Here is a 24,867-nt window from a genome sequence, read left to right on the forward strand (position 1 = left end):
GAGTCTGACATCAGGGTCCATGCTAATCACTCCGCTGTCCTACCCTTTATCTGAGCTAACCTGCCTCTCACGACTAAACCCAACTCCAGTGCTTGTCTTATTTTCAAGGAAAATTAGTGTGCCAAGTTCTGAAAAAATTGGAGCCTTCCAAAAGTTTTGGAGCATAAGTGATCCCTAGGCTGACAACTGCCCCTATTTATTTATGATTCGTAAAGCACATTGACTTTTCTAATTATAGAGTTCAGATTATAATGTATATTAGCTTTTTTTTTTAGGACTTTATTTATTTATTTGACAGAGACACAGTGAGAGAGGGAACACAAGCAGGGGGAGTGGGAGAGAGAGAAGCAGACTTCCCGCGGAGCAGGGAGCCTGATGCGGGGCTCGATCATGACCTGAGCCAAAGGCAGTCGCTTAACGACTGAGCCACACAGGCGCCCCTTTGCTTTTTTTCTTTTTTCCCATTTGCTCTTTTATGCTTAAGCCTAACCATGGACCCTTGCTGAACTTGTATAATCCGTAGGATGGCAACAAATAGGACAGAAGGGAAGAGTACATGAAAGAAAACTTAAACCTCCTTTAGGAGTTGTGATAAGTATTTCCATCAAGAATAACAGAGTATTGGGGTGTCTGGGTGGCTCAGTTGGTTAAGTGTCTTCCTTCCGCTCGGGTCATGATCTCAGGGTCCTTGGATCCAGCCCTGCATTGGGCTCCCAGCTTGGCCCTCTGCCCCTCCCCACCCCTGCTCGTGTGCATGCACTCTCTCTCCTTCTCTCTCAAATAGATAAATCTTAAAAAAAAAAAAAAAGTATTAAAAGACAAAAGGGTAAATACAAGTGGGATCAAATAAATGTTGTGGACCAAGCAGAAGTCCCTTAAGGTTTTATTACATGAGTAGGTTACTAGTAATGTTTTAAGGTCAAATTCGTCACAAAATAGAAATTACAGTTAGAGGGGAACCTGGGTGTCTCAGGCGTTAAGCGTCTGCCTTCGGCTTAGGTCATGGTCCCAGGGTCCTGGGATTGAGCCCCTGCATCGGGCTCCCTGCTCTGTGGGAAGCCTGCTTCTTCCTCCCCAACTCCTCCTGCTTGTGTTCCCTCTCTCGCGGTGTCTCTCTCTGTCAAATAAATAAATAAAGTCTTTAAAAAAAAATTACAGTTAGAGTAAAAACCTAATATTCTACCTTTGAAGGTCAAAGCTTATAATCTGTTGTCCTAATTCTTTATTGCTATGTGGAATGAGACGTTAGATGTTGTAAACTTTTTCTGTGGGCTGTGAATTTATGTTCATCTAGAACCTCATGTTGTCAGTTTTGTCATATGGTTGGTGTAAGTCAAACTTTACAGTAAAAAATACTTGGGGGGGGGGCGTGGTAAGCTACGCTAGAATACCATAGCCTTTCCACGGTATTTGAAGATTGTATTTCACCCCAAGTATGGAAGAAACACCTTCCATTTCAGCCAGAAAATTCGTGCTGTGGCTCTTCCCAATTTGTTGCTTGGTCAATGGCAATTGCAACAAAATTGTGCCCAGACTCTTTCCTAGTCTGGGCACCTGATTTTCCAGAATACTACAAAATGTGCTTTTTGCTTTTTGTGTTAGGCCAATAGCCCGGGAATTTGCTGCTTGGTAAACATTTGGAGCTATGCACACAGTGATCACCTTGGTTTTGTGGGTCTTCTAGGCAGTAGGCCCTTGGCTTTTATGGGAGTACAGAAGGGAACATTTTCCCACAACTCTTCCCACAGCTTTTTCGTTCTACACTTTCAGTTTCTCAGAGCTGCTTATTCTGTGGGGCATCAGGACAGGCTGATGGATCCCAAAGAGCACAGGGTAATGCTCTTAGTTGTGTTTTAGTACGGTGCTCAGCACATGTACCCTTATGGCTGCACATTTCCCAATACTAAAACAGAACTCTGAGAAAGGCAAAAAGCTGTGAATAGAGTATAATTTTATTGTGTATGCGGAATTAAAATATTTTTAAATCAAAAATGTCAGATGAGCGATTCCTTGCAGAACTATGTCAGAAATGTAAAAACTACATGCTAATAACAGTAAGCCAACAAGCTACCACCATCCACCAAGAAGATAGCTTATTTCTGAACATTTTTTTATTTTTTTAAAGATTTTTATTTATTTATTGAGAGAGAGAGGGAATGGTAGAGAGAGAGCATGAGAGGGAAGAAGGTCAGAGGGAGAAGCAGACTCCCTGCTGAGCAGGGAGCCTGATGCGGGACTTGATCCTGGGACTCCAGGATCATGACCTGAGCCGAAGGCAGTTGCTTAACCAACTGAGCCACCCAGGCACCCTCGCTTATTTCTGTATCATGAAATGTTTTGTTGGGTGAACTTTACATTCTGCATGTGAGAAATCTGAGTAAACATTGTATAAAAGATTAACCAATTCATGGAAAAAAATAGTGATTGCGTAAGACTGTGTTAGAGGCATTCAGAGTGTGAAAATGAATGAGGCACACAAAGGCTCCAAACTCCCAGATGGCTCGAAGATGAAATGTGCATTCAGGTAACTATGCTACGGGGTAGAAAGTCTTATGAAGAGTGCTGAGAGAAAGAGATTAAAAGTTTCTGAGACGTTCTTTCCAGCCGGGAGACTGTGGGAAGGCTGGGTGGAATAGATGATCTGGCCCGTGCAGGGCAGGTGGTGATTTCCCTGTGCAGGAGCCGAGGGGAGAACGGACATGGCAGGAGCTCCAGGCAGGGGGGATAACAACCAAAGACGTGATAGTGGAAGCCTGGTGTAGTCTGGGAGAGAGCAAGGTGCATTTGTGTAGGGTACAAGGAGACGAACGGAGAGACGGAGTAAGGAATGGCCGGTTGGAGCCAGATCACAGAGAACTAAATGCTAAGTTCTGTCATTTGGGAATTTCAGGTTTTATAGGCATTTGATGTTTTTGAGCAGAGTGGTGAGAGAGCTTGAGCTAGTTTCCTGGATCAGTATTAATAATGTCATCAGAGCACTGCCAGGACAGAAGCAAGGAGATCAGTTAGAGGGCCATTCTGGTGATCCAGATGGAAAGTGGTTGAGGGTGTGGACGGGAGTGGGAACGTCAGAGGAGGGCAAGATAATGCGGGAGCAGGCGGAGTCCTCAGGTACGGTAGTTAGAACTGGATGGTGAAGGTAATGATGTACAGTTGTGCTTTGAGTAACCCGGACATCCAGACTCCTTCTTGAGGGGCAGGATAATGTGGGAAGAGGGCAATTGGTGTAACAGCTTTTTGTTTGTAAAAGGTAGGCTGAGGACCGCCTGCTTCCGAATTTTCTGAGGATGTGCTATTTGAAGTCTGATTCCAAGGCTGCACGTGTTGTAATAACCTTTCTAGGCTCCAAAGCATGTGATCACTGGGTTAGAATTCCAGCCTAATGAGACCAAGGAGATTAGTCCAGTTCCTATATAGACCTCTTAATTTTGCAATTGCACTCCCAACTCTGGCTGACCTATCTTTGGACAGGAGATAGGGTGAACGTAAAGATAGTTCGGTGTAACACGTTTATTTCTGCTGAAAAACAGCTCCAAATATGCCTGAGTTTTAGCAGATCCCTGTGGTCCCTTTTGCATATTAAAGATCACAAGTATGTACAATTCTAAAACCCCTGTGAGGTCTTAGCCTCTTCGCTCTCAAGAATTACTGAGACCTCAGTGCCTTGGCAAAGCTGGAGATGTTATGAAAATAACGTGCAGTTCTCCTCAAGCAACCACTAATGGGAGGTAGGTGGATGAGGCTCCAAATGCTTCCAGTTCTAGCCTGAGTCGGTTCAGGCTACCCACAGTGGTTGCTGTTTGGATAGTTCTTTTCGTGGGTTGTCTCTTTCCCGCTCCCACTTCCTCACTCTGCCACTAGCATTTTCTGCATTCACCGCTTGAATAAACCCTTTACACTGGGGGAATCCAAAATAAGGCACAACTGTTTGCTGACATATATTTCCTTTACTGACTCTCTTCCACCCTTCGGGAGCAGGTAGAACTCTTTTTACTTTCTTGCCCACGTTTTTTCCCCCCTCCCTAAGAAACTGTATTGCTCATAAATACAGGAATACCTTACTAAGTGAATCTTTTTCAAGCTCTGCAGTTAGCTATATGTCCAGGAGTATGGAGAGTATTCATTTTTAAGGTTTGTGAAATCTAGAGGCTTGGCACCTTAGGATTGGAAGAAGCTCAGCTGTGGGTAGGTAGTACTGTCTGCCCTAAGAACTAACAGATAATGGGGGTAGTCAACAAGGCCCTTAAGCAAGACAAGATTACCCAAGTAATGTCCCCCGGGCTCTGAAATAATTCTCCATTTACTGCTGCCTCACGCCCAGACACTGACTGGCTTACAGAGCCATCCATATTCTGTCTTCACACTGGCCATTACTCGTCACTAGCTGAGACTTCTGCTCCGTGTCTTCACTGTGCCCCCGCCCACTCACCCACTCCTAGTTTCCTCTTAGCTCGTGCTCCCAGCCATGCGCTCCCCACTCGAATGCTTTTGTTCCTCTTCTCTCCCTTTCACTGGAACCGCTTACACTCTCTGGAAAGCAGCACCGTGTAGGAGAAAAGAATACATGGTCTTTGGAATCAGTCCAAACTTTGAATCCTGGATCTGCCATTTATTAGCTGGATATGGAGAAGAGTGTGTAGTAAACTTTCTGTCCCAATTTCTCCATCCATTAAATAAGGATAATAACTCCTAAAAAGTTAAGTGAGGTGATGTATATAAACACCTTTACAAGGTTAGCTGTGATGTAATATGTTGGTGAGGTGGGGGTGGATGACGACTATGTGTTAATCGTCTTTTATATTCTACGTGGGTGTTCTCAGCACATCTCTCTCTGAGCCTGAGGACTGTGGTCTCCTCCAGCTCAACCGTTTATCCTGTTTAGTGGTAGTTCTCCTCCCATGATGTAGACCACATTTTTGTTTTTCATAAATTTTTCTAAATTTTTTTTTATTATCTAGAGTGTTTTGGGTTTTTTTTTTTTTTTTTTGACTCTGAAAGCAAAATAGGACAATACACCTCCCTTAGGAGAGCTTGACTTTTGAATCTTCACATTTTTATACTTTGTATTGACCATTTAAGGAGGGCTTAAGATGTTTTGACTTTTTGGGGGTAGGGGGGTTCCGTAACAAAAGTCTTAGTCTTCCCAAACTCTTAGTATTTCAGTTTTTAAAAACAGACTGAGTGAGTTTGATGTAGAGAAGATGAAAAGAATGAAAGAGACCATCCGTCAGAAAGACCCAAGACTCCACAGATGGGAGGGGTAAAAAAAGAATTTAAAAGTATTACTTTTCTGTCCCTTCTCCTGTCCTCTTTCTGGGGAGAATGTTTTCTCCCCATGCTGGAAACCATTCTTCTTAAAGTAATACTGCTGAAGTGACTTTTGTTCTGAGGATACATCCTCCTTCTGTAAGATTTGAAGAATTAATTTACAATTAAAATTCTCCAAAATTGGCTGCTTTTTTGGGTTCTCCGGTCTCATTAAGTTTTCCAGAGGGAAAATCATCTTATTCTCCTTCATTTTCTTCAGACTGTGGTAAGAGGATGGAAAGAGAAGAAAATCTTGAGGCCTCATCCCCACTGCGTCGTGACAGGGTGGCTGAGCGCGGTGGACGCCCTCGCTCTGGTTAGCTACGCGTAGCCCCTCGGCAAACCGTCTTTTGGATCGGACCGACCACACCTGCTCCTCCGCCAGCACAGCTACCTGCTTTTCCTTTCAGAGACAGGGTTAGATCTCTAACTGTTCTAGTCTTAGGGGTTCCTAGCAGTCAGCAAGAAGTGAGAGGAATATCTAGAACGCACTATCCAGTACAGTAGCCATCAGCCATGTGTGGCGTCGGAACTTCAAATTTAAGCAAATTTAAATAAAATTAAGTTCTTCCATTGCACTGGCTGTATTTCAAGTACCCAGTAGCCACCGTGGCTAGCGGTTACCATACTGGAAAGCACAGGTAAAAAATTAACACAAAAAGTTTAGTTAGATATCACTGGTCTGGAGATGAGATTTTCCATAAGGACAGCCTTCCTCCTTCCCCCTCCGCCCCCCGCCATAGGGACAACTTTGAACAACTGTTTTTATTGTTGTTGACTCCTGTATATCCCTTTTTTTGTTTGTTTTTTATAGTTCATTGGGTTTATCTTTCAAAGAACAACTCTTGTAAGAAACTTATTTATGGTCTTTTAACTTAAGGGAACTAAGCATTTTTTTGGCTGCAAATAACAAAATAGTCTTCTAAAATTGGCTTGAATAATAGGCATTTACTGTACTCCAGAATAAGGGGTTCTTAGAATGTCGGTGGTTGGTACTGCTGCTCAGCGGTGTTCTCAACGACCCAGGCTCTTTCTGTTTTTCCGTTCTGACGTCCTCAATGTGTTGGCGTGTCTCCTTCAAGATTGCTAGGTTAACACAGTTCAAAGCATCATCTTATCACCTAATGAGATTAAAAAAAAAAAAAAAAAAACCAGGAGAGAGAGGTGGCTCTCTTTGGGCATCTCTCTTTTTATTGAGGGACACTTTTTTTTTTTTTCCAGAAGCTCCCAGCAAACCCTTGTTGAGTCCCAGTTTGCTAGAACTGAATAATCTGCCCATGCTGTAGGAGAGAACTTGGAAAACAGATACTTGGCATTTTTAACCTCTGTAATGCTAGGCTGGCTCTGCTGGTAAAGAATGTAAGCCCTCTGAAGACTGAAGTTTTTGTCTGTTCTGTTTGCTACTCTGTCCCCAGCACCTGGGATGGTGCCAGCTGCTCAATAATCGTCTCTTAGATGAATTAATGAATATTAAGAGAATGTTCCATAGTTGTCCATATGTGCCATAGAAAAGTTGTCCATAGTTGCCATAGTGTGCCTTTAAAAAGAACCTCGCATAATGAAGACACGTTATGCTCCTGTCTTCTAGTTTTTCTCTTGTAGTGGCTTAAACTAGGCTCTCCTGATTGATTGGCTCTCAGATTGAACTCTTAGATCACCAGAGACTCCTTACAACGTTTAGTAAGGCAGTATCGGACCCTCTCTACTGTTAAGATACCCCTTTGTTTTTTAATCAGTGTACAAAATACAGGCCGGGTTTGAGTTGGGTGTTTAACCTTTTTATATAACAATTTAAATGACACAAAGCATGCACTATTCAGTCATTAAAATGAGTGGCCCCAGACCACTATTTGATGTGATGGCCTGTGTTATGTTACTCCCTTTGGACTCAGTTTGTGGATGAGGAATATTGGAATGCGGACATCAAACGGGTGTTCTGAATTCTCCCAGTTAGGCTCACTTCTCAAAGCATCTGGCAGCTGGGTTAACGACATACCCATTTCTCCTTTTAATCTGGTGGCTTAACTAAGATCCACTCACCCAGACTGACCAACTTTATACGAGCCTTCACCCCACTGCTGGTTTCCTGGGCCCTAATCCGGGTTTAGGCTGCTGCTGATCAAGCCATTGGGCAAACGACTCAACTGGAATTTCGAATTCCAGGCCCAGTATTTGTGATGAACATCAGAAATGCTAAGATTGGGCAGATAACTGTGTGGTAGCAGACTAAAGAAATGGGTCTTTGCACTATTAATACTGTATTATTCACATACTTTGTCAAAGACGGGACATTTTAAGGAATTATGACATTTCTCTTTGGGTGGGTTTGTTTCTACCAGCACAGTCACTGGACTCACCATTTTGTCTCACTGTTTTCAGGGGTCTTATGTGCTCCTAAATGTGGTAGATGGAAATAGTTTCTTTTTGAAAGAGATGAGCCTCATGAGTTGGATTTTGAGGATGTCCCACGTATTTCCAATGGAAAAGTGCCATTGGAACATGCAACCAGTATTGTCTTTATATTTGATTCTCTGCACACCGTCTTAATGCTATGACCGTATTGATTCCCTCTAATGTATTTATAGGCCTTGTTGTAGTTACTATTACTTGAAAGAATTTGAGGATTTGATCTAAGGGGAATAATGGATTTTTAAGTATTTCTTATAGGTTCTTGCTCAGTGACTTGTATAGAATAGTACTTCATAATACTATTCATTGAATTAGTTGACTGGAAATGTTCTTGGACATTGTTCCTACTCTGAGCGTTAATATATATAGGCACCTAGCACATTTTATTCTAATAGGTTGCCTCCCCCTCCCTTGGCTTATGTGGTAATAGAGTGTTTTGTTTAGTTTTATCACCTTCCCAGTCAATGATCCTTCTCTTTCAATCTCATTAGACCTAAATATATATTTTAGATGTATAACCTGGGCCACATTATGTAATCGTTTCATGTCTTAGTTTTATTATTGATAAAATGGGAGCCATAAGAATACCTGCCTCTTAAGATTGTCAAGAGTAAATGAGTTAATACATGTAAAACAGGACAAGCAACATTTATTTTGGAACTGTACTTGGTCAATTGCAACTGTTGGTTGACTATGGATACAAAAGTTGGGCAAAATCCCGGAACCATTTTGTGAGCATTAATGAGCTCTATGGAATTTACAGTAAAGCATGTTACATCTGTTAGATGAAAAGTGTGTGCTACACATCCTTTAATAAATTTTGTAATAAATTATGTATGGATATGTACATGCACAGTATTTTTGTTTTAAACATTTACCATCAGGTAACACTGCTGCTACTTTTGCTCCTCAAGCTTATGGATGGTTCTCTAGCATATGGATAATGTCTGGATGTAGCTTGTAGCAGATGCTGTTGGTATCCTACCCAGATCTCCTTTACTGGGCCAGTGCATCCATCTCCCAGCTGCTGCAAGTATTGGCTGCTAATAACTCACACCTGTACCCTTCTCCAGAGGCCTGCCCTTGGCTGACCGTAATTGCCTCAACTAAATATGTCTGGGAGAGTATGAGATCACATACCTACCCCCTCCTGTTCCCTAGGGTGGCTCATAGCCAATGACTATACAGGGGTATAGCAGCCCAGCCCCCTTGCCTTTGGACTGGACAACTTCTGTGGTTCAGTACATGCTCTAGAGCTCCTCAGTGGATCAAGCTGAGGCTGGATTTCTGAAACCGTATCTTTGCCTAGCTCCTTCCCAATTCTAGCTTGCTTTTTTTTTTTTTTTTCCTCACTCCTGGTTTCTCCTGATAATACTACCTGTAATTAGGCATTCAAGAAATGCCATCTCAGACTCTGTTCCTAGGGAACCTGGCCTAAGGTGTTGCTAATTTCGGTGCCTCTGTTGTTTTCTTAGTTCAACCATCACTTATGCAACTACCTACCTATATTAAATAATCTCTGGCTTAATTTTTTTTCTTTTGCTTTGTTTTGTTCTGCTTTCTTGGTTGGATGTTACCCCTGTTCATATGCCATGTCTGTACATATTGAAGGTTACTCAACATTAAGTGTCCTTGATCATCTTCTATAGCAGGTTGTTTCAGCAAAATAGGACAAATACCCTGGATTTTAAAATCTGAAAATTAGTTTTAAATCCCGAGTCAATATACCTCCCTCTTAGGTGGTTATAAGAATTATATGAGCTCTTCTTTTGAAAACACCTAGCACTGTGCCTGGAACCTAGAAAGTGCTTAATAAATGGTAGGTGTTTGGTAACTACTGTTTTTGAAGAGAATTGCCCAGTCCAGTTGAGATGCCACCTCTCTTGCTCTCATCCTGCTTAAGGAGTACCTCTCTAACAGTGCTTTATTACTTTTTTTTTTTTTCTATTTCTCCCAGAAAAACCTGGGCTTCTTAATGTCATCCAGTGGTGTGTTGGCCTTCAGGGGAAGAAAAGACCTGATGATAGCTGTTGTTGATTTTGATAGTGAAAATATTCACACCCTGTCCAGTTTTGAGCTTCCAGTATGGTGTCCTTGAACACAGAGTTGGAAAGAGAGGCACACCTTTGGCCGTTGCCAGTTAGTGCATGCCGACTCCAGTCCTTAATCTCTATGCCCCTAGCACTTAGCACAGTATATTCTGTATAGGAGCTAAATATTCAATGGATGACTAACATGTAGTTACTGAACTTAAGGTTAAGACTTGATCGTATGCACTAAATTGATGAAATACCTTTATCTAATTTTTGTTGTATAACCAATAAGCCTCCCCCCATCCCCTTACCCCACCCCCCATACAGACACTGCCCGTGCTATTCATGAATTGAATGTGAAAGTAAAGGAAGCAGTCATCATGATGTAGTGGGGAATGCCCATGCCCTCCCTGGATAGGTTGTCTACTCAGATGCAAATCTCAGTTTTGTGATTGACTAGACAGATGAATGGGGATTACTCACTTCACCTCTCTTGGCCCCAATTTCCTCAGACAGTTGGACTAGACGGTCTCTCCAGGTCTTTCTAGTCTCAAAATCCATAAAGCCTAATTAGTGTATAATTTCACTTCCTCCTTCCCTCATTTCCCTCATTCCTGTACTGAGCCTCAAGTTATATGTTGTGCTCGATATTGGGAATACAAAGAAGACTAAGACATGGCCCTGGCTGGTGAGAATCTCAGTGTCTTTTGTGAACACCCCGTCAAACCAAGGCCATGAGGATGCTCATTGCCAAATGGGTTTTAATTCATCACAAATTTCAGCACTTTGATACATGAAGGTATTGTGCTAGTAGTTTTCACTTTCTAGGTGAAATTAAACAAGGCTGCCCTGATCAGCAAGTAGTTCTTTTAGAAAATATCAAGCTAATGTTCATTGTCTGGGAAAAAAAGCCTCTCTGAACAGCTAGGTTACGCTGCTCTCTGAGTTAGGCTCAGACTCAATTTATAAAGAGTGGAGTTGATTTTGGGCTAGTAAGCAAAATCTGAAAACATTTTGAGTTTGAATCTAAAAAGTATCCTGGTTTTTCTCACATATTTTGATAAGAAAGGTATGAAGAATGACTTCTCAACTTTGGTGTTCTTCTTCAAGGCCACATCTACCTGTTGGCTCTCATGCCTTTGTTGTCATCAACCATGTTTTCTGCACTTAATTTTTAAAAGCTACACTGGTTTCCACTAGGAATTACTGTTGAGTGTTCCCAACAGTATTGTTCAGTGTTTTTTCAGTTTCTGAAAGCTATTTTTAAAAAGAGAATTTGTTTTGTTTTTGACAGGGGCTGATAATATCCGGAAATATTGGAGTCGCTACTACCAAGGATCTCAAGGGGTAATATTTGTATTAGACAGTGCCTCTTCAGAAGATGATTTAGAAACTGCTAGAAATGAACTGCACTCAGCTCTTCAGCACCCACAGTTATGCACTTTACCCTTTTTAATATTGGCCAATCATCAAGACAAGCCAGCTGCTCGATCAGTCCAAGAGGTATGTCTCGTTAACATGACAACTCTGTCTTGTTTGTTGCACTTTTGCTGTCACCTTGGAATCTGAAAACTTGCCTATAATTAGGGATATGCTGGTTATGTTGTTTTTCCACATGAAACCGTAAATTTTCTTAGAAAGTAGAAAGACTATATCAATCTATAGAAATTATTGTTTATATATCTTTCTCCACCTGTAAAGCATAGGTTTTTTAAAAACTGTTCAGTGAAGTTAGAGGACTTATCTGAATATTTTTCTCATCCATTTTCTCATCTGAACGCCTGGTTATTGAACATTTTTTACCCTGCCAGCTTACTTAGTTCATTCTTTTCTCCAGCTTTTCAAGGAATGCATCGTGCGTATTACCATGCATCATTTGCCCTCAAATGTCATGTTCTTGTCCCTCTGAAATGCTCACTGTTGACTAGAAGCAATGAGTCCTATTCTGTAACCAGCCAGGCTGAAAATTGATGTCTTATCTTTCAAGTTCCATGCCACCAAATACGCTTTAATGTGGACCCATTCTTTATCTTCCTCATTTAATTTCATTTCTTAGCTTGTATCTCACCTATAAAGACATGAGCCTAGTTCTGGGGGAAAAAAAAATTCAGTGTCTCACCCAGCAGAGTTTCTGATTCATGGATACTAAAGGAATAACATAGGTGAATAATTTTTTTAAAACTTGAATTGTAGTGAATTTTAACCTAAGCACAGTGAAATATACTTCTCATGTATTCCTTTACACCTGTAACTGAAATACACTTCTCATGTATTCCTTTACACCTGTAACTTTCAGAATAGGTTTCTCCCCTCTCCTTCAGAAAATTGTGTGCTTCCTTTAGTGACTTCAGAATAAGATAATTAAGAGGAACAACACTGCCCTTTAGTCTGGAAAAATTGGATAAGGAGTCCAGGACATAAGATATTCTAATTCCAGACTTCTCTCACACTTAATGTGGGACCCATGCAAAGAGCTTTGTTCCTTCGCTGTCTTCTCATCAGTAAGATGACAATAATGCAGTTTTGTTTTGTTTTGTTTTTTTCTTAAGAAATGAGTGGGATGATTTTGGATAATTCACTTTGAAGTTGAAAGTACTAAGCAGTAGAAGAGGTACTACGTAGAGAGTTTTCATTTAAGTTTTAGGAAAATAGCAAAGAAGGCAAGGGTTTCTTATTAAATAGAACTCATCTATCCTCTGTTGCTTCATTCAGCATTAAGTGGTCAGCAAGCACCTTTTCCCTTTTTAGATTTTGTGAAATCTAGATAATATTAAGTAATTAAGATAAAAACAAAGCAATGCAAATCTGTTCAGAGAGTCATTAATGTGCAGACCTTCAACTTTGTGTTTGTGGTGTTTCCTGATTTGTTCTTAAGGCTTTTGGTAAATCTTTTAACTTCTGAGCACCAGTTTTTCTGTCTGTAGAATGGATGTAATAGTATTTAATGATGAGTATTTATGAGTGTTATATTAGTTTATAATTACAAGGTGCTTGCTGAAAATGCATTGTTCTGAGATTCATTGTGGGAAATATAGGTATGTCTTAAGAATACAAATAGACGATAATGTTTTGTACATAAATAATATGTAATACATTTATAATAAAATATATGAAATACATATACAAGTGACCTTGTAACTTCAAATCCCTTTTTCAAGTTATTTATAATAGCTAATTTTTTTTTCTTTTAAATTTAAGGAACTGTTTTCCTTAGACATAAAATTGAAACTAATGTTTTCTTGAAATCAAATTCACAACTCAGGGTAATCCTCCATAAAAATTGAAGACTGTCACATCGAAGAAAGGAAGCTTTTAACAATTAATTGCTCTGGAATATGCTTTGTGTGTGTTGGCTAGCTATCTTTCCTAGGAAACGGGCAAATATCTTTTTGTGATTCATCTTTTACTGAGACAGAGACTGTAAATGTAGAAAAAATGTAATGATTTGAAAATTATTCAAAACTTGTATATACTGGAATATGTATGACTTTTTCTATTTATATCAACTTTAAATGAATTTTCCTCAAAATTTTTGCTTGTAATGGAATTTGCAAATACCCTTTTGAGGACTGTTTAAGGCATTTTCCCTATGGTTATATAAACACATACTGTACAGGTGCATGTTAACATTTTAGACTTTAATTGAAGACATGGGCAAATTCAATTATAGATCTTGAAGTTTGTTGAAACATAATGAAGTCCTCATACTTTGGATTTGGCAGGAAAAGAAATGGAAGCTTCTTATTTTACTCATTGCTTGAATGAGAAAGAGGTTCCCCAGTAGAGTAATGTTATGATGCCTTGTTGAAGTACCCCCAGAAGTGTTTTAGGGATTAAACCAATATCTTATTAATAAGCTAGCATAAAAGTGGAATTGTAAAAACTGAATCTTAAACTTTTAATGAATGGTAATCTCAAAATGGTTGGGAGGAGGCGTGGGTAGAAGAGGGGTAGAAGATTAAAAAGTGAAAAAACTTTCATGTTATTTGAAATATGTTTAGAGGTGGTCATCTGTTTACTACTCCCCCTTTCCTTATTATAAAGGTATTACATGCCCTGTGCTCCATTGCTTATAAACATTTTTATTCATTTGTACCTGCTAATTTGTGTGCACTTCGTGTAATTTTCAAATGCTAAAAAAGATGAGTTTTTACTTTGCACAATACCTGTGAGTCTGAGGCAAAATTTTGTTCTTACAGAATCAAGGAAAATGTATTCAGTTTACCAAAAGCACTGAACAAGTCTTTGATGCAGTTAAGAAAAGACGAGGAGTCATAAGGGCTCATTGATTCCTCCCTTCCTCCCATTGAAATTATTACATTTTGTGCTTAATGCATTATGCAAAACATTTGCAGTTATTTATCCTGTCACTTGAGTAAAACTTTAAGAATTCATTTATCACTTAATGAGGATAACAGGATATTGTTGAGTTCAGAAGCTGGTGAGATCCCAAGGAGAAAGCTGAATTATCACTGGGATTGCAACGGAGGAAGAAAATCCCCGGGGGGGGGGGGGGGTTGTATATTTAGTCCCCTCCTCTGCTCTGAGTGTTGGGATGTTTGTGTAGAGGAGTTAAGAAAGGAAGACAATGGTTAAAATTACTTTGTAACCCACAGACAGAGGGCAACATGCCCAATTATTTTGTTACCCTTTTAGAATGCGAGTGGAGTCTTGTAAATTGCATAGTTTGCCTTCTATAATAAACCTGGTAATGACCTGTGTTTAACTTAGAATTTTAAGATTTTACGTTTTGAGAATTGATAGTAGAAACATGTTTCTTAACAAATAATCTTTCTTTTTTTTTTTTTTAAATAGCAAAACACTGGGAAAAAGAACACCCTTTACGTACTGTCTGAAAGCCAAGCAGTTCTTGCAACAGATGTTTGTTGTATTCACTTTGGGGAGGTAGTTACCACAGTTTTCCAGAGCTTACTCCTATCAACTATGTTTCTCTATAGAAAGTATAATATAAAAATCTATGATTAAATCAAGGGGCCCACTTGATTCATTAGGGAAAATTCTAGTCCAATTCAAATAATAAAGCTCTAAAACAAGAATCATCTTAAGGGTAAATAGGTTGGCTTTTTATTTGTATTGAATTGTAATTGTATCTAATTTGTTTTACAACTCCCATAGGAGAGCATACTTCAGTTCTGAAGTTATTTAATAGATCAGGAGGATTTTATGAGAAGTTAAGTTGATATAGTAGCCAATAAATGTAATCCTATTTTCCTTCTACACAGTTGCCGATTGGGACTCTTTTACTTCCTAGCTTTTTAAGATCGTATTTTTGTTTTATTGGGCATTACCATCTCATAAAATGACACATTTTGTCAACGTGAAAGAAACAGTTTAACCTTTTAGCAGTCTAGTCTTACTGGATATTGGTACATGTCCTTAATTCAAAAGTATTTAACTTTTTTAGAAATAGTACATCAAATACTGAGTCAACTCTGTCAAATATTTTTGAACTCTGTCAAATATTAAAAAATGTAGAAACGTGAAATAAAGATTTTTGAAGTGAAATTATAAGGTCAGATTACTCTTTTGGTTCCATGCCTCATTAATTATAGCACAGGAAGATCCAGCTTTTAAATTAGGATGTCAGCATTAAGGTTAAAATTTGTGATCAGGCATTTCTTAATTTTCTTGCAATTGTCATTCAGTTTGTTACCATGATGTACATCGACAGTGGTGTTCTATTGGAAAAGAACAAAATATAAATGTGAGAAGAGTATTTGCAAGTATTTATGGTGATATAAACATTACTGTTTTAGCCCATGTTTTGTTTTGATTATAAATACCCATTTTTTTGAAAAATACTTTTCAATATTCAGTGTATCAGGAATACTTTACTTCTCACTTCTTAGTCTATAGACATCTTCTGGAAAAGACTGCTAGTATGTATTTCATATTTGACCAGTACATTGACTTATAATTCTTGTTTATAGTTAATTATTTCTAAATTGTATACTTTTGCTCCTTCCTACAAAGGGGCAGAGAGTTTGGAAGGATTGAAATGTTTGGACACTGTAAATAATAAGACTCTAACTTAAAATTTTCTTTCTGTGTTCATACTGCTTAACAGTGGAGTGGTGTTTTTTGTTTTGTTTTGTTTTGGTATCTCTGTGAAGTAGTGAATATCGTCTCTGATTTTACATGACAAATCTTTTATTGGAAAATACAAAGCAGCGTTTAAGTCACATAACATACTTAGTTTATTATTATTCTCTGTATATGGAGAGAAACGTGTGTGTGTGTGTGTTTGTACAATAATGATTGTAAAGTGCCATATACTTTAAATCTTAGGAGTCTTCCAAGTATCTTGACCTGTGTCTTGGCAGCATTTTAGAATACTGATTTGATTTCACATGGAGCAGTGTACATACCTATTGTGTGAGCAGTCTGAAAATTCCCTTATGGGACGTGTACTTATTCTAAAATGATATGGGATACGAATTATTTTTTTTTTGTCCGTTCCTTACAGATGTACTTTACTCTGTTACAGTTTAATCTTGGGGAAACAATGAGAGGGTTTGGAAATCTGTTTTCCGTGGAATGACTCCGTGATCTCCTGAAAATGTTTACTAACGTTCAAGAGAAGCTGAAAATAACCATCCTTTCAGTACTTAGATACATTTATAGTAATGACGCTTTTGTATTTTAAAGAGCAACTTTTAGCTGAATCCCAAAACAGAATATTTTATTGTACATTCCTGTACTTACTAAATATGCACTCCTTGAAAAAAATGAATTTGTATATTTGATTTCATTGATTCTAAATCTAGCGACTTTGATCTTACCATTCAAGGGAACTCATATACCTGTATTTCTTGCCCCCACCAAGCAATAATCATAAGAATGTGCCCTACCTACTGAAAATTAATAAAATTCCCATTGACGGACGGTACATCAGAAAGGTCCATCGTATCGAGAAAATTATTTAGGTGAGATAACAAAGTATAATACATTTTAAAAACAAAACAAGAATTCATCATGTTCTCTTAAAAAACCCCTATTCCTTTCCACTTTCTTCTTTAGTCGCTCACACGCATATCTTTGTTTTCTGTAAAGCTGGCAAGTTTTGGAATCTCTTCCAATTCTTACTCTTATTTGCAGTGCACATCCAGACGTTTCACTACACAGTTCTCCCACCTCTGCAGTACCTCTCAGTTTCCTGATTGTTCACATCCCCAGATCTCCCTCTTCCCCCCTATTCCTCAACAGAGACCATTAGGAACCAGATTTCAAATCTTCCATGATACTCATGTTAAAAACCAGTACTGTCTTCTAGTTCCTTCTAGAAGCAAGTGAAATGCCACTGATCTCGTATGTTCATGTGCTTGGTAATTGAATTCCCTTTTTTCTCACTCACATTCAGCTACTGCTCGCAATTTCCGTTGCCCTGGGAAAACCACCTAACGATTATAGGTGACTTCAAGAAGTTTCCCTGAACATTGAAGGCGGAGTTGTGTGTCCTCCTTCTGACTTCCAAAGCCATCTGGGCATATCCAAATCATAATACTAGCATTAATTGCCTGTAACTTTTCTGTCTACCCCTCAAGATTGTAAGCTCCTTGAAGGACAGGAATTCTGGCTTGTATAAGTCTCTGTGCTTAATTATATGTTGTTGGGATGAGTATGACGTTGGAGTCTTCCGTACGTCCCTGTGCTTTCCTCTGGGCTTTAACGTGATCAACTTCATCCAGATTGCTTACCTCCACCCAGTCTGACTCCTGTTTCCTCCGCACCAACCCTGACCTTTGAATATTACTCTTGAATTGCATCTTCTGTGAAATCTCACCACTCTGACCCTGTTAATAGTTTTGCAAAGCTTTAATCCTCTAGCTACCAGATTTACACATCTTTATTTTCATGTATTTTTATGTACTTTTCTGTGTTTGTCCACTTGAGGACCTTGCTTATAGTAGATTGCTGTTTCCTTCCCAAAATCCCTCATAGAAAGTGGCAGGACGTCTTGACTGAACAGTATTCCTTTAATATGTTTTTATTAATATTAATTGCCTGTATTTTAAGTATATACAGTTTATTTGGGTTGCTAGCAGAGCAAAATTTACTTTTTATATTTCTCACATGGAGACTGGTATATGATGAAGCTCTTTGGGCACATAATTGAAATGGTTTTAAAGAATAAATTCAATTTCTTAAGAACAAATCTAGCTTTGTCTTAAAATTGTTTTACATTAATGAAACTTAAAGGGTTTTTTCATTTCTTACATTTAACATTTTTCTTTACATACACAAATATTTTACAATAATGAATTGTAACTATACAGGTAGACTTTGGCTTTCTCTTCCTGGGTCTTTTTGGGTTTTTTTGTTTTTGTTTTGTTTTTGTTTGTTTGTTTTTTAAAAGATTTTATGTATTTGAGAGAGACAGACAGCAAGAGAAGGAACACAAGCAGGGAGAGTGGGAGAGGGAGAAGCAGGCTTCCTGCTGAGCAGGGAGCCCGACGCGGGGCTTCCTCCCAGGACCCTGGGACCATGACCTGAGCCTGAGCTGCAGGCCGATGCGTAACGACTGAGCCACCCAGGCGCCCCTCTGGGTCTTTTTTGAAGCAGTAGGTATTTGAGTGGTTGTAGTGATGAACTTCACCCTTTTCTCAATTTTGTATTTTGTAAAGATCAGTCTTTCATTAACTCTCATTCAACAAAGCCAACAAATGATTCTGAAGCAAAAGTTTACAGAACAATTTCCTTGGCCCTAGTTCCACTTATTTATTTACTTATTTCATTTGCAAAAGAAAACTCAGTTCACTACACATTCCATGGTGTACAGAGTTAATAAAACATTTGTCGAGTTAAATGAATTTGAAAATAGACACATGGTTAATGTCAGTAAGGTGCTTTGAAGATAAAAAGCACAATAAGCGTTAGTTATTATCATTATGATAATTATTTTCATTATTATTATTACATAGTGTCTGCTTAAAAATACCTTTGGTTACTCTGGGATGGCTGAGGCTAACGAGAGGGGTTACCCTGCTGGGTTTTATCCAGAACTAAGGAGTTGAGACATAATGCACTGAGGTTTTTTTGTTGTTGGGTTTTTTTTGTTGTTGTTGTTTTTAATAAATCAAGAGATGGTTGTCCTTTTTCCTAAAAATAAAATAAAATAAAATCTTGTAATGCAGAAGCATTGGAACTCGTTTTGAAGAGTTGGGATGTTATATAATCTTGAAAAACAATATTTGAGGAATAACTGCAGGTCCTCTGAAGGGCTCTAAAAACATAGGCCTTGATTTCTAACTAGTCAGACCCTTTATTTCTTAGTTAACTAATTACAGAAGTTGTATAGAGCTCAGATTTATAAACTAAAAAAGAGGGCATAATTATGGGAAGAACATGTGAAAGCTTAATTATCACAAAAATGAAAAATTATATCTTTGGATAGTTAGCAGAATGTAACTAATTGCATGAATTAACTCCAGTGAGAATATTTCAAGGAGGATTATTCTTTAGAAAGACTTTAAGTTTAAGCCACATTCCTTACAAGAAAGATACTATAACGATCGTTATCACAAATCGGAGATAAAGGAAATACTGAAACATTTTAACAGGCATCTATATGAAAGGCCACCGTACATCCAGCCTCATAATCAGGAAGACATTAGTGACATGTCTGAAGAAGACATTCCCTAATATTATTGCAAATTAAATAAGAAAAGACCTCAAGAGAATGAAAAGAGAAAAGGTGCCTGGAGCCAATGAATTACAATTGACAACCTAAAGGCAGTTGAAGAACCAATTGCCGGAGTGATTGCGAAGCTATTCACAGTGTGCAGCAGACAGAGCCCAGCAGAAAGCTGGAACAATGCCTTCAGTTCGGCAATATTGCTTTCAAAAGAAGGGAAAGAGGGGAACGGGGAAGAGCCACTGACCCCGAGACCAATTTCCAGGCAGCTGCACAAACTATATACTGTAATGAAAGGTTTTGGCCAGTAATCACAGCAAAGCCAGACTCCAGAAAATCTAGGGAGCCAGCAAGGTTTGTAATGAGGCAGACATCCTTCACTTAAAGCAGGGAAAAAGCAGGTAAGAAAACCAGTCGATATTTGGTAGTGGCTTTGAAGAGCTCAGCTCTATTAACAGAAATATGAAAATCACAGATTTTTGGCCTTCTTTCCTTGAAGACCAAAAACATGCAATGAAAGATACCTGTTTTCATCTTTTGAGATGAATAGAATACTCTGCTCCTTAGAAACTGGAAATTACCTCCTTGCTGCTTTTCTTTTTCCTCTACCTGTGAGTCACACGTGCCTTTGCTGCAACAGTGAGCTCGCCGTGTGTGGTGGTACAGACCGTAGGCTGCCAATCGGAAGTAGCCGCTCTTCCAGTGTACACGCGTGACGCTGGTAGAAGTGAACTAACCCACCCCCAAGTACTTTGGCTATGGAACCTCTTTTCCCTTTGGTTGACGGGTAATCTAGAATCTCTTTTTCTTTCTTTAGTAATATCTCTTGATGTAGACATCCACGTTCAGCCACGACTCTTAAGTATTTACATAAGACCTTGGGAGAAGAGGGGTATTGAGTGATTTCGAATGAAGGCACTGTATAGACTTCCAGTACAAACGCGAAGTCTACTGAACTAAAGCAGCATCTCATTTTGCAGAGACCACATAGTTCTCCGCTGACTGGCCTATTAAGATCTTTGCTGTGTTGGATGTCACTGTATCCAGTAGTGAAATGGAAATTACCTTCTTGGTAGAAATTCTGAAATCGAAACTTGTACACATAAGTCTCTGACAAAATAAAATGACAAGTTTTCTACTAAGTTATAAAGGAGTAGTCAAGTAGGGTTTCATTTTGTTTTATTTAGGCTTAGAATGTAACATATTACAGGGTCTGCATTCATTGTGTTAAGCGTGCTGTGCATAGATTGAGTTCACTTTCATTCCACACCTAAAATAAGCATGCTCTATAAGGAATGCTTAGGTAGTAAACAGTCCCATAAAATAACTGGAATTGTCTTCATCAGTGATAAGTGAAACCCACTAAACCTTACGGGAAGAAGGTTCTGCGTATGAACTGTGAAATAATTTGGAGGTTCCATAGAACATCATAATTTAGAATTTGTAAAATATGATTTATTTTTAGACTGTGGTGATGACTAGTAATTTGTCGAGCCAAAATGACTCTTTATTGAAAGGGGCCAGAGTGGAAAATCTGGGTAACTTGCGTATAGTTTAGACAAGGAGAACAAAGAAATAATGAAACGAAAATAAGAGCTTGGCAGAGGAATCCTTAGAGAACAGCTGGTTGAAGAGTTACAATTGTTAACGGTGCTATCAAAGAGATTCTCTCATGATGCTTTCCCATATGAGAGACTGAATAATAATATGAAGACTGAATAATCATTAGAGGGATCCTCAAAAATAGGCCAAAAAAGATCTTGAGATAGAGGTATAATTTATATGCACTAAGTAGTATCATTATTACAGTTATTGTCATTATACAGAAGCCAGTCATTGTGCCCAGACAAATGCCCTAATTTTCCAACATAAATTCTTAAGAATCTTTCTTATTACATATAAGAATATTTACATTTTACTCCGTTCTAGAATAGTGACTTACTGAAAAGGTAAGTCCAAATATCTGAATTATTTAAATGAGTGGGTAGAGATTCATTAAGTGTTAAAATGCATGTGTCTACATGTTTGGGGCAATATAAAGAGATGTCAATTTCCCATATTTTTATATGGACTTTGATGTTTTTCTTTAATTAAAGCTCAAGTTTGGACATCTTTCTGTTTTTCCTTAATTAATAATGACTTTTTAATGACTTTCATATTAACAGGCAAATTAAGCTCATTTTTTGGCTGAAAAAAGGAAAACAGACTTTAAGGTAAAACATGAGATCACCAGATTGCTTGAGCCTGTTATAGTTAATAGCAGTTCTTTATTAATATAGTTATCTCTTTTATACTTTACCAGAAGCTTTTCTTTTTCTCTCATACAAGTCTTTTAAACTATATCAGCAGTTTTCTGCTCTAGGGAAATGAGTCTTCAATGATTCTAATGTGCAGTGCCCCTTTAATTATTCAGAACATTAGTTCTAGCAACGTTGATGCAGAAAGTATGGGATATTTTGTTGAATTTGTACTAACTTCATATAAGGCCCTACACATTGCTTTTTTTTGGTAAAACACTTGAGATGAATGTATGTTTTTGTAGTTTTATCTGTTAAAAATGGAATACAAAAATTGTAATTCCTTTAGTACTTGTTCTTATTTGGATTCTAGTTAGTCAAGACTTTGCCATCTGGTTCTTTAGCCATAGTAAAGCTGAATTGAAAAATGTGCTATTAAAAATGTCATATTTCTAAGATGTTAAAGCAAGAGAGATGGCTATAATTGCTGAGTTTACTTTCACTGAAATTATTTTTGGAATAACGTCTCTTCTCCAACTCTGCTCACAAATATGTACAAGTTTGTGATGAATTGTGGTTGACATTAATATGACTACCATCCTAAGGAAAATGTATGCCTGTCGTTTGCATTTGGATCTCCATGGAGTATTACATAATCTTTAAAAATCCATTCATTTCAATTTTAAAAATCCATCTCATTTAAATTAATAATCCAAATGACTATTAAAACCACATAGTACAATTTTTTTTAAAGATTTATTTATTTATTTTAGTGAGGCGGGTGGGCGGGGGCAGAGGGAGATTCTCTATTCCTAAGGAGACTCCCCATTGAGCAGGGAGCCTGAACACAAGGCTCAATCTCTTGACCCTGAGATGCTGATAAATGGTAAACTTTTAGGTTGTTTCTGGATTATTGTGACTACAAACAAAGCTATTGACAAGTATCTTTGTACACATTTCCTTGTGTATATATATAAGCATTTCTGAAGTGTATATATGTCAAATAGGAATTGCTGGATCATAGGATATACAGACATTTAACTTGATGGGTATTTAACTTGGCACTCTGGGCTTAGAGGTGACAGATAGTAAGACTCTGAGGTCAGACCATCTGGATTTAAATCCCTCTTACTGTTGACCAGCTGCATGATACTGAGCAAAAACTTAAATCCATTTCCTCCTCTGTAAAATGGGGATAATCCTAGAACCTACATCATAGCAAGTAGTGAGGATTGAGCACATAGAATGCTCAGCATTAACTGTCAGCTCCTCAATGCCTGTCCTCCTCTGGCCAGAGGTGTTAAGAGGATTAAATGGCCCTTCTGCCTGTGCCTGGCGTAGTGTCGTGAGTGTTTGTTAGGTACAGAGAAACGAGACAGAAAATGCAGTTTAGGGACCATATGCTTTTATACTTTGGAGAGTGCTTGAAGCATAAATTCCAAATACCAAAAAAATATATATACATATACATATATTTTTCAAAAGCAATGAAGGCCTTAATCAACCCTTACAACTTTGGTTAGATTAAATTATAAGCAGTCGGTTTATTTTAGTACCATTCATACAGACTGTGTTCTTGTCGAACTGTTTTTCATTAGGCTGACAAGATGCTCTTTTCTTCTGCTCTTGTGAGGAAACCAGGAAAATCAAATCTTCTGGAGATTTTGACTTGTGAAACTTGATACTAAAGTTTGTTCTTTACGGTGTTCCAGATCATTCTGCCTTAATTTTTAAATCTGTCAGTTTTGCAATACTGTTAGTAGCTCTACCTCAAGAAAAAAATACAAAAGCAAATGTAGGAGGTTGTGCTTTGCTGGTGCATGGAACTGAGGGAGATGCTTGACAACCCATGGACCTACTACCTGCAGGTTCTTAGGTTTCTGTGAGACCCCACAGAAGCCCAGAAATCTGCTTTTTATAGCCTGTCACTTGGTGTGTTCTCATGATGTGATTGACAGGCTCGTTGTTCCCTCTTTTTGAAGGCCCAAGAGGTTACTCGGATTATTTTAGAGTGTCGTCACACCGATTCTTACGTTTCGATTTAAATGGAATCTCCTCAAGCCTTAAAGGTGAATTACTCGGCATTACTTTTACTGCTTTTCAAGTGTTTTTGAAAATATTTAAGGGTCCTCCTAAAAACTGGATTTCCTGGAGTATGTTTTCTTTTGGGAGAAATTTTAAGGATTAGTTGTAGACTTTCCAAAAGCCCAAAAGTTAACCAAAAAGGACCTGATTAAAAGAAATTACTTAATTAGAAAAAAAAAAAAAAAAGAAAACCGGGCATAAGAGAAAACCCCTCTCGGAGCTCTGGGTATTCCTTATAATAAATCAGACCCGTGTGTGTTTTTAACAAAAACGAGGGTGTGCTTTTTTTCCCCCTTCATTCTCTGTTTCTTTTGATCATTGATCTGGGTGACCCCACGCTCAGGGTTTTTTTTCTTCATTTGACATGGACAGATTTCTGAAGTATAGCTCCCCTTTGGGAACCCCGGGCAGTTCCACTTGACTAACCTGTGATCTAATGAGCAGTAATGCAGGGTTACAGTGGCCATTTTGTGTGCTTTGAGGAGGATGGCTAGACAGAGTTCGAGGAAGGCGATGTCTGCAGAGAGAGGGAGGCAGGGTGATCGAACAGTGTGAAAAAGACTTGTTAGCCCACATTAGTTTGCCTGATTTACTTCACAACAGGTCAGGAAAGGCCAGCAGCAGGGTTGGCGTTAAATTGCAAAGTTGAAAATCCTGGTATTTAGAAAGCTTTGAGATCTCAGAGTTACTAATTCCAGAGTCGGTTTTAACTCACCTTTGAGTTGAAGCACACAGGGTGGCGTCATACTTTTTTCTTCAGTCTCTCGTAGATTTATGAAATAATTTTGCAACCCTCGATTCTTGTTTAATGCTGCACACTTTAAACATCCTGTCATGGTTGGGCCGTTCTCCCATGAGCTTGGATGTGAAAGAGGAGCCAAACACTGAGCAAATCATTGCGCTTTTTTTTTTTTTTTTTTTTTTGATGCCTGATGTTCGACCCTTAATGAGGGACCCATGCTTTCCATTTAGAAATGTTGCAAGAGTGCATTTGTGAATTTCTATCCTGATCATTGGAGGTAACTCTTAAATTTGTCCCTACTCACCTAGGCTGATGTACTTTGATGTGGGTCTGTGTGTATAAGCGTGCACATGTTCTTAGCTTGTCCCCATAGGGTACAGTCAGAGTCATTGAGAAAAC

At 38.5% G+C, this 24,867-nt stretch overlaps 1 protein-coding gene across 7 annotated transcripts in view; it reads left to right on the plus strand.

The window, feature by feature from the left end:
* The window catches only part of ARL15 (ARF like GTPase 15), a 395,889-nt gene that overhangs the window by 187,455 nt on the left and 183,567 nt on the right, over positions 1-24,867 (plus strand). For all 7 annotated transcript variants that reach the window (XM_073890916.1, XM_025867288.2, XM_073890917.1 and 4 more), the window contains one exon: positions 11,044-11,252. In XM_073890916.1, coding sequence (XP_073747017.1) covers positions 11,044-11,252 — 209 coding nt within the window. The remainder of the gene's footprint in view (positions 1-11,043; positions 11,253-24,867) is intronic.

The sequence above is a fragment of the Callorhinus ursinus genome, unplaced genomic scaffold, assembly GCF_003265705.2.
Source record: "Callorhinus ursinus isolate GAN/ISIS: 27379988/994484 unplaced genomic scaffold, GSC_fseal_2.0 scaffold3, whole genome shotgun sequence".
NCBI classification, from domain to species: domain Eukaryota; kingdom Metazoa; phylum Chordata; class Mammalia; order Carnivora; family Otariidae; genus Callorhinus; species Callorhinus ursinus.